Raw genomic sequence first — 13880 nt, 5'->3', positions numbered from 1 at the left:
CAGGATTCTAACTCGTTTTGTACTTCTCAGCAAAAACCTAAGCATGTCATGGTGAAAGGTGACATGCTTTGAAAACCCAGGCAGACCACATGTTGCAGAGTTAGAGAACAAAACAGCCCACTTCACAAGAACGCCATCGTTTAATTGCTCAGGGTTTACAAACATTTCGAATTTTGCCATTACCGTTTCTAGTGGAAGCGCCAGGAGTTTAGTCTGCATGATGAAACTGCTTCAGCATGAGCACAATTTGTTAATGTCCATAATGCACCCCATGATAGCCGGTACATGAGTCTTTACAGAGCTGTATTTTGTGGTGGCTCTTGCATTTAAGAAGTACATACTTTAATTATTATTATTATTATTATTATTATTATTATTAATTATTCAGTAAAACTGTTTTCAACACCCAATCATTCCAGGCTCTGGAAATAGAAAAATGAGCAGAATACTGATCCTGCTCTCCAGGCATTCACAATCGATAGTGTTTCTAGCGTCTCCGCAACTTCATTTTCTCGTAATTCTCTATTTACATATCTACTTATTAACATCTATTCATTCAAGCACTGCTCAAACATGTTTTATGGCATACATTATACCATTACTTATTCTCTAAGCATTTTGTTAACAGTTATCTAAAAGCAACTACCTGGTGTGGAAGTGTGCAGGCCTGCATTAATTTAAATGCAAAATGTGTCCTAATAAACTCAAATAACCATCATATTTATCAAGATTTATGCATCTGGAGCAATACCCTTCCCAGGGTTAGAACCAACAAAATTCTGGGGACTCTGGGGACAGATGCCCGGTGCCTCTTGCAGTTCTGCACTCGGAACTGGGAACTGTGCTCACTTGCCTAAAATAGTTTTAACCTAAAAGGCCTTGAGGTTTGATTTTTACACCCAGAAGAATCTAATAAAGTAGCAAGTGTGACTGAAACCTTTCAAGTATGTTTGGATGTCTGATTCCCCTTCTACCTCTACTCTCCTCATGTTCAGTATGGAAAAAGAATCTTTCAAATAGCATTTTCCTAAAATACTAGATATAACTGCATTTCTACCAAGTTGATTTGTGATAGTGAACCATGAAGTATCATGGCATCAGGCTCCTGACTGGTGGTAGTCAGAGAACTGGGGTGCAGTCTGACACTACCACTAACTGTATTCGTGTCATTGGTCAAGTCCCTTCACCTGTCTAGGCCAGACAGGCTGCAAAATCCCTTATTTTAAATACAACATGAAGGAAGTGGTGTCTTTTATCTCAGTAAGAACAGAGAAAGGCAACTGTCGGGGTCTTGAAATATTCCCCCGAAGATGCAGTTTTTTATGAACATTTCGACGACAGCTTGCTAACAGAATAGAGATCCTTCCTTTTAACCTGCTGGCTTTCTCCAGACACGTACAAAGGAGAAAATAATAAGGGAAAATCCTGATGTCCAAGTTTATCCCGAAGGAAAATAAGACTACAAAAAATGAGAAAGCGTAAGGTAGCAACCTACTCGAGACAAACTTCATGTTCTTTCCAGCCTCGCACTGAACGAGTTCTATAAGAAGTGCGTGTTTTCTTTCCTCCTGCAGCTGCCCTTTAACAGGTCTGAGCTTCTGGAGCCACACCCCATCTCTTAACTCAGCCAAAGAACACTCGGCTGCAACTCACCCAACAGCGCTGGAACCTGCCAGGCAAAGGAGAGCAAATCTTTGCAAAGTGCCACCTGCCCAGCCTCTCCTCCAAACAACCCTATCCCACACCTTCACTTAAGTGAGCCCCTCCAACCATGCCCTCGCCAGCCCATGCCCTGTAAGGGGTGCAATGTAATGCTACCCAACCCATTTTCTCAGTGACTGATCATTTACAGAGTGAGATCACAGCAAGAAATAAGATAAGGTTCCTGCTTGTAGCAACTTACAACACAATCTACCACGACGACTTTAAAATGTTTGTCGAGTTTTCTGGATTTTCACTGGAGGACCATATTCATCAGTAATGTTCAGAAAATGCAAAGACAGAAGGTTTTACATTTTAAAGACATCCATTTTAAAAATACTGGCATGTGAAATGAGCAGACAGAAACTTTTGACAATCTTCTCTGGTTCTCTGTTTAGCGATAATCATGAATACCAATGGACACCTGGAAATGGCTTAACTGGTACCTGGGCTAGCAAAACTGAGAAACAGGACTATTTGCAGGGGAAAAAAAAAAGAAAGTAAGCTATCATTTCTTAAGCAGCTACTATATGCCAGGCAGGATGCAGAGTACTATATATACATCAATGTGGCTAAATCTCAGAAAACCTAAAAAGCAGGGGTCTTTTCCCTCACTTTTCAGGTAATGAAACTGGAAGTCAGAGGGGTTGAAAACCTTGGCCAAGGTCAGATAGTCAGTCGGCGGGAGAGTTGGGGTTTGACCCCAGCAGACTCACTGCAAGGGCCAGGCAGGAGTTTCCTTCCTATGATAACAGGGGTACACTGCTCATCATTCCCAAAGGAATTTCGTTCTAAAAACTACACCTTCTATTTGAAAATTCAAAGTTACCAAAGTAAATCTAGAGCCTTTTTGATGATCTGCACAGCTGCCAAATCTTTAGGTTAAAATGGCCTTTTTCCAATTAGGATGGCTGATTAGGACGTCTGACTGTAAATAACCCTCGCCCAGCTTGTTCCAGGCTACCTGCCTGCTGTCGGCTCCACCACAGCAAATCTCATACCCCCAGGCATACAACCCTGAACAAGTTAAAGCTTCTTCCTCCGAGCAGAAGAACTATTTTTCAGAAATTATGCCAAATCCATGGGCGGTTTGAAAACATTACTGGACATTTCAAAATACATGACAAGACAGATTTAGCAAAATAAGTCCCATTGTTTTTAGTCCCAAACATATAACAACAAATATCCTGTCATTCTACAAGCTGAAACACTGCAAACAGACGAAGTAAACTTTTTTGGTGGTTCTGAGTAAGGGTATGATTGTTTTTCTCTCATGGTCAGACTACAAATGGTGAAGAGATAAACATCAGTTGACCTCAGCCTCTTCCCAAATCCAACTGTGAAAGTACACCAGCCAAATATTATTTATTTACATTCACTCTCTGAAGGACTCTTTCAGCCTTTTCCACACCAACTTCTCAGCAGGTGTCCCCGATTAAACTGTTAACTATCACCCGATTGTTTAAAAAATACCTTTGATGTGATCTGTGGCTGGTTATTTTTTAATTAGGGTTTGAAATCCTATACCGTGTGGATTTAACCCCCCAAGAACTGGAGCCAGAAAAGGACGACTCCGGGGAGCGGGCTTGCCAAGTCGGCGCGCGCCAAGGGAGCCCTGGGGCGCAGAGGGGCTGCCCTGCCCCGCGGGCCCGCGACCGTCCCTTCTTCCCGCGCCTGCCCTGCGCCAGGTAACTCACCAGGATGCCCATCACGTCGGCCCAGAGCTGGGAGAACGCCTCCGACATGCTGGCGGCCGTCTCGGGCTCCGGCGCGGGCTGCGGCTCCGGTCCCGGGCCGGCTGCTCCCGCGTCCTCCATGGCTGCGTCCCGCACGCGGGCCGCGCGTCCCGGGGCTGGGGTGCCCTCGCCCCGCAGCAGCGCGCGCTCGGCTCCCCGCGCCGGGTCCCCGCCCGCTGCGTCACTGAGCCGCGCCCCCGCGCCACATCCCCCCCCGCGGCCCCAGCGACCCCGCGGGGGCCCCTCGCAGGCGCCCGCACCCCGGACTCTAGGTGGCGGCGGGCTGCGCGACTGACAAGTCCAGAAACTTTCCCACCCGGGCTCCGCACCGCCACTGGGTAGCAGGAGGCAAAGTTCGCACCACCGAGTGTCGCGGCGGGGATTTCTGGCAGCGCAGAAGCGATGAAACCTGCTGCAGAGGCGTTTCTTCCTGTGACGGGGACCGACTCACGAAGGCACGCGACTCATTTCTGCCAGCACGTCTGGGCAGGGCCGCGCACGGGTGACCGCGGTGCCGCTGGAACCTGGAAGGAACTTCCCGGGACCCCTCTCTTCAAAATGAGCTCTTCCAGCTCCACATGACTCTCTCCCCTCGAAGCTAAAGAAAAGCGTTTAGCAACAAAAGGTGCTCTGATGTCAGGCTCTTTGCATGGAAATGAGCCACAGACAGGAGAACAAATCGCCTGTTGAAAGAGCAGCCGCGCCGCGGTCTCCCGCAGGCACAAGCTTCCAATCACGCTATTCACCGACACATTTTGGTCGCAGAAACCCGAGAAAGTTCGTCCTTAAGCTGCTCCTGCCGAAAGAGTTCACCAGTGGTCAGTGTCGTGACAATCCACACACCTCGCCCCTCGGGAAGTCGAGCGACCTAAGGAATTACAACTCTTGCCTCTGTCAAGCCAAGACTTGGTTGAAAAACAAGTGTGACAGCTTGGGCACGAGCCATTGTTTGTATCGTTTTCATTGTGAGTGGGGACATTTTGGTTCCTGCGCGCCCACAATGCCACATGCACCGCTAGAGGTTCCAACTAATTAAGGGAAATGAGCTTTGGGTTTTAACGGTTCCCTGACAGTGAGGACATAGGGGAGGGCCATTTTCAAAACTAAATGTTATGGCGGTAGCCATTTAGCCAATCCACACTTGGGGCCCTGTGTGTGTTTTTCCAAGGACAAGATCCATGACGGATTTATTTTATGAAGGAAATGGCCCCGTGGAAGTATTTCCCCTTTCGTGATGCTTTCTTTAAAAACCACTCAGAGAAATTTCCCTGGGAGATGACAATACGTGTCACATTTGATCTGGTGGTTGATCACTTTGTGAAAGTTAAGAAACCACCAGAAACCTGCCCTTATGTTAAACGGTGGAGTGGGACAAAAAAGCGGGTGAGGTGCCCCAAAGAAAGCCTTGCTAGTTTTAGAGGTCTCTTGGGTGGTGCTGCTTTTTAATTCTGAGCCCACATAAGAGGAGAGGGTAAGAGGATGTCCTTGAAACCCAGTTACTAAAGCATTAGTTACTGGGATGACTATCCATGCAAATAGATGAATAGCCTTGACAGAAAAGTTCCAAATTTAGATACTTTTTCAGAAGTAATTAAATTTATATGCATAATCCTAGATGACAATATTTTTGAAAAGAAGGGAAAAACGAAAAAGTTTTCCCTTTGTAAGAGTAGGCATTGTATTTAAGTGGAAAGCAATGGACACTAAACATGAGCAAGCTTGGTGCTTTCTTGTGCTGATGCGGAGTTAGGCCATTGTGGGTGCTCTAAGATGCTCTGAATGCAGATAAGTTCAATGAAAGCAGTGGTAGCCTTATTATTGTTGTTGCTGTTATATCTACAAAGACATGAAAAGAAGCAAATGATGGGAAAAGGTAAAATAACCCTTTAGAGTTGATCTACTGGTATATTTAAGAATTTTGATGTGCATTATTAGCCATGTGGTGCTTTATTATGTTCAAGAAAATACAAAGAACTGTGCTGCTGCTACAAGTGGGCGGCTTGTTCTCCGCATAATGACTTTCTGGCAAGTGACTGAGCAAGGAGTCAAACAGGGGCCTGGGGGCTGGGTTAAGGAGAGGGGTGACTCTCCAGCACCAATCACAAGCCTTTCTCGTAACTTGTCAGATGATGTAGGGGCAAAGCACTTAACCTTTCCAGGATGAAGTTCCCCCATCCAAGATGAGGCAAGACCACATTGACTGACACCCATCTCCTCGGAGGTGATATTTTATTTCCGGTCATCTAAAGATATTATATTTCCGGTCATCCAAAGATAGCATTTTGGTACTTATAGAAATCAATCTACTCTCGATAGGTAAGCTTCTTTTTCCTGGTGCTCCCTAGTTAGTGGCTAAAGAAATGAGATTAAGTAATATTTGGGGGGATGTCAATAACAAAAAAATTTTCTCTTTGTACATCAGTACAAAATTTTGAGTAGTCACTCTTCTACTTCTAGAACGTGAATAATTTTCTTGACCATTTGAAAAAATGAAGCCAAACCTTTTTACTCATCAATTTCATGATGTGGCCAATCAAAATGAATCTTATTACTTCTCCCAATTTGACTGTTTTTTTTATAACGGGGGTGGGAAAGGGCCTTGGAGGTGAGCTGAGTCAAATCTCTCACTTCTCAGATGAGGAAATGGGCTCCAGAGAACTTGAATGGTCAGTCAAAGCGAACACGGCGGCATGGAACAAAATCGAAGCCAGCCAACTTGATGACTTTTAAAAGCGCTTTCCTCTCTATTGTAAAGTGTTTGACTCTCACGTAGCTCTGGAAGGCGGGCAAGCATAGACGCCCCATCAAAGATGTGGGCACAGAAAGCACATAGGAATCCGCTCTCCCCTTTTCCATGTCCATGAGCGCGCTCTCGGACCCAGTTCGGTGGCATTGTGGGCGTTGATGGGTGGATTCCAAAGAAAGAAAGGGATCTAGAAGAGAATTTTTCAGAAATCCAGTAGAGAGACCCAGAAATTGATTACGAAATCCATTCTGTGGCTCCTGATAAATATTTTTCAAGAGCGAAAACTATCAGAATGTATTCACTGAGAGTAAATATTGATAATGCACCTATCTAAGTGTTATTTCTTCGAAGTTAGCCTCAGTCATATTGTTGTACATGGATGTGTGCCACACATACGCACGTGTATATACACTTAAATGTATGAATAATGTCTTGCTTTGTAAAAAGTGGTTCTTACTATGAGTCAGGATTACAGAAGATTAAAAGCCACACGTCTAGAAGTTGCAGGGTGTTGCCTGCAGCCTATTTAGGTCATCATTCTGATTTAGGAACGATAACAAGTCTATTGCTTGGCAGTAAAGGTAGAGTTCGGTGGAATGAAGCACAAAGCTAATGGGGGCAGGACAGAGCTGGGTTTGAATAAGACTCGAGTGAAAGAGCAAGTTGTTTATTGAGCAAGTTATTTATCTCGTATGTAAAATGGGATAATTTCACCTTTGTAATATGGTTGTTATGAGGTTGTCTGTGATAATGAAGATGATAATTCTCTCTATATTAGAACCTTTCCCCCTTTTCCCTCCCTTTGCTCTTCCTATTCCCAGCCATGAAGTAATATTTATACAGTTTCCTTGTTCACATCGAAATCTCTTGGTTTACACCTGGCTCTAGAATGTGGTTGCCGAGGAATGAAGTTAGGCGGTTACCTCTGCCAGGGTGGGGTCATTAGGACTAGTCAGCTTTGATAGTAAAGGTAGTAATAAGAGCAATAGCTATCATTTATTAAAAATCTATTCCATGTCAGGCACTGTGCTTGACATTTAAAAATTATTTTATTTAAACTCGAAGTAGAATTTATGACTTCTCACTACAACTCGACCCTCCCACCCTGCTTGCTCATTTCCCATGTCAGTGGTACTCTGTTCCATCCGCCTATTAGTTCAGGCTACCAACCTCAGAGACGTGCTCGATTTAGTCCCCTCCCTCGCCATCACTCGATTCTAAACCGTGGATTAACCCTATTGATTCTACCTTTTATATATATGTTAAATTCATCCACTTCTCTCCATCTCCACTGCCACTACCTTAGTCCATACTACCGTCATCTTCTACAACATTTCATCTAGATCAGTGCTTCTCAAAGTGTGAACTCAAGAACAGAAGCATTAGCATCACCTAGAACTTGTTAAAAGTGCAAATTTCCACACCCACTCCCCAAAGCTTAGTGAGTCAGACACTCTAGGGGTGGGACCAGTGACCTGCATTTTAATAAGCCCCTCGGGTCATTGTGATATCTGAGCAAATCTGAGAGCCACTTGGAAATATGGGGATGTAAAAATAAGGAAAAGTAAGACATTGCTGAGGAAATGTGAACTTTTAAAATATAGTATATTGAAAAACTATACCAGTAGATTGCTTTTTGAAATTAATTGGTAAAAGGGACTGACTGTCATGACATAAGTGAATGGAGATTTCCAAAATCAGATGTTTACAGATACTTGGTTTTAAAGGGCAATTAAATATAGTTATATGCTGCATAATGATGTTTTAGTCAATGACGGATCGCATGTACATATGATTGTGGTCCCAGAAGATTATAATGGAGCTGAAAAATTCTTATGCCCAGTGACACAGTAACATTCTTGTGCAATAGATTACTCACATGTTTGTGTTTGTGGCGATGCTGGTGGAAACAAACTGACTTTAATTGTTTATGTTATATACTTGATAATGATAATAAATGATTATGTTACTGATTTATGTATTTACTATACTTTTTATCCTTATTTTAGAGTGTACTCTTTCTACTTATTAAAAAGAAGTTTCCTGTAAACAGTATGCTGTGTTATTGTAGCCTCAGCCTTGTACCTTTTCTGTTTACCACCCCTCTTGATCGTATCCTTTTTCTCTTGTGCTTTTGTCTCCTGTTGTTTTGTATAATAACATGCTGTACAAGCTTGTAGCCTAGGAGCAATGGGCTGTACCATACAGCCTAGGTGCATAGTAGGGTATACCGTCTAGGTTTGTGTAAATGCACTCTATGGTGTTTGCACAACAAAATCACTTAATGGTGCAATTCTCACAATGTATCCCCATTTTAAGTGCTACCTGAATGACTACTGGAATTAAAATGTATTATTCATAAGGAAAGCACATGTTATGGGAACAGAGTTCCATTGAAATCATTGTTATTTTTTAAAGACAACACTTTTCTGCAGAGAAAAATGTGAGATTAAGTGGAGATTAAATATGAAAGATTATAAACAGTCTAATTTACTTTTACCAGACTGCCTTCTCAAATCTAGCAATGAAAATAGATCAACTCACTTAATTTTTGCCAACCATGGGCAACTCACGCTGGCATTCCTACAGTGGGGCATTCCACAATGCCTCAGGGAACTACAGGGAGAGACCGAAATAATAAAACACTTTTTCCTCCTTACCAGTTTTTTCACAAATATCCTAAAGGTGAGCCAAACCTAGCCTAAGGCATTGCCTGCTTAAAAGTGTCTTTATCAAGGAGTATTTGGTAAGAGAGATTAGAAAAAAAGCTAAGAGAAATCTAAAGAGAAGGTGAAGATGGCCCGGACAGGATAGGCAGAGGAGGTAAATAAGCAAAATGGGGTTGCAAGGCGATACATAATTTTTCTCTGAGATCTCCGACAAGCCATCCTGCTAGCCTAGCCAGTTATGTTTTCATCTGTGCTGGTGCCATGTGAACACCGAGGTTCTGCCTGGGAGTTACTTCATCACACACAACACTCTCGTGAGTGATACTTTCTTTACATTGTAGGGTCAGACTAGATAATTTCTCAAGCCACTTGTAATTGCTAATATGAGGATTCCGAACGATTCAGTAATATACATTATAGACAAGAAGCAAAAGGTTTTGGGTGGGCTGCCAACACCTAATTCACAATGTTTAAGGCAAAAAAAAAAAAAAAAAAAAACCTCACTATAAAACTACTTCTGAATTAAGATGAGAGCAGTGTCTCCTGTGGAGAGCTGTGAGGTTATGTGAGAGCAACCCGACACTTGAGAGAGAAAAAAGGAAGCATGGAGAGAGAATTATATTGGGAATCTTACTCCCTGTTATTTAATCTTTTCAGCTTAAGAGAGTGTAAAGGGAGGGGGGGAAGGAATGTGTTAATAAGAGATCAGAGATTATGTTAAATGTTTCCAAATTATGCAAGGAAAGGCTTAAAAGCACAGCTGGGAGGTATCACCCACCAATCAAACTGCTTCATCAATCTTGTCTATTTGATAAACTTTATCCTATGAGAATGCCCACTTGGCTGTTTCTATTGCTTCAACATATTTGAGAAAAATAACTTTTTCCATTAAATTTAAAAGCTCCAGTTAAAACTGTTGCTCTGTTTCTTTGAGGTGCCATAATATTATGTACATAAAACAAAAGAGTCTCACTTACACAAATCCTAATAACCATAGAAGATTATTAGAATCTTAGTAAGAGCTGACGTATTATCCAGAATGGTTTGGCTGAACAACAACCCTCAAAATAATTTATGATTAATGGTATTTGCATATAACTTAAAAAAAAAAACAGTGGGGTATTGAGCTGAGTATAACATTCTGGGAAAAGCACGTGTTGACTCATGAACAAAGGAAAGTGTGATATCCTTTTTACTACTCATTTTTCTAAGAGGCTCATATTTACTATATAAATTACTCAAGGAAGAACCAAGAGTCTTAGATGCACTGCCCATCCTGATGGTAACTCTCTATATAGCTCTGCTTTTATTCTATTCTGTCTTTCATGGAAGAGCCAAGATTTTGGATGACAAAGAGCATGATTTTTATACTAGTAAAATTTATCTGCCAGCTATTAAAAGAGAAACTCTTATTCCTCTCCCCAGAAAACAAAACAAAACAACAACAACAACAACAAACAACAAAAAGAACCCCTCAACTTTCCCATTTAGCTATAAAACTCTATCATTTTAGAATCTCAGAAACATACATTCCTTCTCACGCAATCTAACTCCCTGCCTGTCCATGTATAGTAAGTGTTACAGTCTCCCGCCAGTCATTCAAGGCCATTTTCTTCTTTGGGGTACTTTCTTTCAAACTGCATTTCCTATGACACACACACAGAGGCATGGGTGCGTGCACACACACAAAGGCTCAGTCATCTGTTTTTCTGTGCCACCTTATACAATTGAAGATATAAATACATGAACTGGGTGAAGAACTCATCAAAAGAGGTGGCACCATGGGAATGTCTCAATGAGCTTCTCAAACATGGAGCCAGAAAATTGAGGGATGGGATATTGGGGTCATGGCTACTTCTTTAAATAGTGCTTTGGTCAAGCTTAGTGAAACAATTCCCTGTTTAAGGAAGCACATATAACAGACTCCTATGGTTAGTGCTGGTGTGAATGTTATTCTAAATCTAAAAGAAATATTAATATGGGTAAACAGACACCAGATTTTCTGCACTATTTCCCTCTCGATGAACACAAATATTTTTAAAAGAACAAAAAATGGATTGTCTAGACATGCGTTTTTCCTATGCTTTATAAATTAAATAACTAGGTGCTAGCGTCTCTTTATCTAATGAAGGTTCTCAAAAATCAGATGATGTTGATTTCAGTAGCAAAAAGACACTTAACAAAGGGCCCTTGTTCTAGAAATGAGGTCATGTGGACAGTCTCTCCATTAAGAAAAAGCCTATTTTGCTTTCAGAGGTCACCTATTGGGGCAGGAAATCCATCTTTCAGCCACTGGACTAACATCTGGCCTAAGTCTTCTGGGCTGAAATGTCAATTTCCTGGTCTAAATAGAACACAGATGAAAGGAAAAAAGATGAAAAATGCAAATCTTCACATGCTGAAGAATTCTTCAACAGTTGCATAGATGATAAAAATTCTCCCTGCCCCCGCAAAGAGCTACTCTTTAGTAATCAAACAAAAATGGTAAAAAGAAAGAAGAAACTTTATTTCTTTCTGTAGTAATTACTGAAAGGCAAAATTAAGAGGCTTAAACTAAATGATAGCAAAGAGACAAGTAAATCCCTAAATACATCTACCTTCATCTAGACCAACTAAATCACATTTCATCATGATTCAGTCCGGGCTGGGCCAGATTTGCTGTTGCACTGTGAGAGGGAGAGGAAAAGAAGTTTCCCAACTAAATTTTCAGGATAAAACTTAAAGAAACAAATGGGAGCCCATTTAACCAACATAAGCTGTTTAAAAGTGCCATAAAACATTTCTTGTGTAGTTCTTCTAGATAAGCCATTCCACTTATACTACTTTTTGTATTCTTTGACAGTGTGTCATAATTTTGACTAGTCTTTCTCCTACTGGTTCAAATAAGGTTTTGTTGTATGCATCATTGATTGATTCATTCATTCATTCATCATGCAACAAATATTGAGTGTCAAATATGTCTGACACCACATTAGGTAACCACAAAAAAACAGCCCTGCTTTTCAGGAGCATCAGGTCTAGTAAGAGAACTAGAAAAGTCTTTAGTGGTCATATAGACACATCAAAGAGAACTTCACACTCTCATTTAAATCCTCACGTGGAGGGTGGGTTAGGATATTAGACATAGGAAGCAGCAGCAGGGATGGATGGCCCTGTGTATGTCAACCTAAGAGCGGGATTTCATTTCGTATGCCCCTTTCAGTGCCATGCTTTGCTAAACTCCACCCCTTTTCCTTCTATCAAGGCAGCAGAGTAGAAAATGAGGTGTATAATAAACTGATTATCTCTTGCCAGTTACATGTGTGATATAAGCAATATGGAACCACCGAAAGTTTTAAGCAGGCAAGTGTTAAACTGTCTGATTTAGGTTCATTTTATAGTTAATTATAGTTAATGGCAATGTGGAGCCTAGAAGAGGGTGCACTTTGAGACAAGGCAATTTTTAAGAGTCATGCTATTATTCTAGGCAAGCGGTTACAAAGATTAATAATGGAAGTGTTTGTGCGCATGCATATCAGCTTTTGACTGATCCCTCATTGCTTTTCCAGCTTGATTTTCTATTATGATCCAACAAAGAGTTACTCTGGGAGGTTCTTATCCACTTTTCCCCACATTCCCTGTATTTCCTATTTTCTGTTTCTCTGTTTTGTTCAATATATTCACTATGACAAGGAAGGCAAGAATTACAGAAAGAAGGGTGTTAACACTGTCCAACATTATGGAAAAGTCAACAGAATATCAAATAAATACTCATTTAGGGGGTCACCAGTAACCTTACTTAGCCAGTGCCATCTCAGTGTCGGGAGAAGTAGAAGTCACATTGCAGGGGATCGAAGGATGATGGGAGAGAAATGAATGAAAAAGATGATCATCGGAGGGGAATCGCAAGGTTTGAAGAAGGGTTTTTTAAAATGTGAAAGATTCAAACAAATTTATTAGTTAAGCAGAAAAGAACTAGTAGAGAAGGAGAGATTGAAAATTTAAGAGCGAGTACTACTAGAATAAGATCCCAGAGGAGATAGTAGTGATGATAATAACAACAACTCACATTTTTGAAAAAATTATTGTTGCAGGGCTTCTCTTGTAGAAAGGCCAAAAAGATTACCCTTTTCCCATGAACAATTTTTTTCTATCCAATAATACAGCAAAATAGATCATATTTAAGCATTCCAAGTAAGTATTACATTCTAGTCACATTTCACTGAAGATATACCCAGACCATCTTCGATGTATTTTAGTATTTTCACAAAACCCTTATTCATATGGGTCAGATATTTTGGTTCAATAAGTATTTACTAAATATCTATTTTTGTACTAAACAGTGAGAATATGAAAATAAGTCAGAGATCCCAATCTTGATGAGTTTAGTCCAGTGACATAATCTAATTTTCTCAATGTAATGCAATAAAAGAATGCACAGGTCCGTTGTGAACAGGGAGACTGGATGGGCATTGCAGCCGACAGGCATTATGGGAGGCTTCCTGCAAGAGGCTTCATCTGAGTCAGTAAGTCTTGAAGGAAGAGTCAAAATTAGCTAGCCACATGGGGGCAAGGCTGGCCTCAGGCTATGAGAACAACAGGAGTAAAGGCACAAAGACGCACAATAATACTACGCACTGGAGAAACATAAAGCTTTCTGTTTTACGAAAGGCTAGTGAGGGAGTGGCTGGACACAGAGCTCACGGTGGGTGGGTGGTCAGTCAGTCACACTGTGCCTCGTGTGCTGTAAGCTAGGGAGGTTAGTCTCCGTGCTCTGGAAGAGCTCATCTTTTGTATGTTTGATGCTTCATAATTTCCTTTCTGAGATGGAAACCTTCATTTTGCTTTTGAAGGGTACCAAGCCCCTGGGCTGTGTAGGTAATTCCACAGTTTGCAGTAAGAGTGCACATGGAAAGCCATGGGTGCATTAGGGAGAGAATAAAATTTGGAACACTTTACTAAGGTGTAGATTGCAGCTCCTCAAAGGTCCTGCTGATATTTTTTTTCTTTCTAATATTAGTATTTGCAGGCCCCATGTCTTGGTTTTTT

At 41.4% G+C, this 13880-nt stretch overlaps 1 protein-coding gene across 3 annotated transcripts in view; it reads right to left on the bottom strand.

Moving 5' to 3' along the window:
* Positions 1-13880, bottom strand: part of SASH1 (SAM and SH3 domain containing 1) — a 208287-nt gene that overhangs the window by 155515 nt on the left and 38892 nt on the right. Inside the window, exon 1 of one of the 3 annotated variants that reach the window (XM_016160132.2) lies at positions 3399-3565. The exons of 1 other annotated variant lie outside the window; for it this stretch is intronic. In XM_016160132.2, coding sequence (XP_016015618.2) covers positions 3399-3518 — 120 coding nt within the window. In that variant the 5' untranslated portion in view covers positions 3519-3565. Of the gene's footprint in view, positions 1-3398; positions 3566-13880 lie in introns of those variants that run through there. One more of the 3 variants, XM_016160131.2, reaches the window with a different exon arrangement.

This window comes from Rousettus aegyptiacus, unplaced genomic scaffold (assembly GCF_014176215.1).
Source record: "Rousettus aegyptiacus isolate mRouAeg1 unplaced genomic scaffold, mRouAeg1.p scaffold_m13_p_1, whole genome shotgun sequence".
In the NCBI taxonomy this organism is placed as follows: Eukaryota; Metazoa; Chordata; class Mammalia; order Chiroptera; family Pteropodidae; genus Rousettus; species Rousettus aegyptiacus.
The sequence above is the reverse complement of the archived record's forward strand: the minus strand, read 5'-3'. Positions and strand labels throughout refer to the sequence as shown.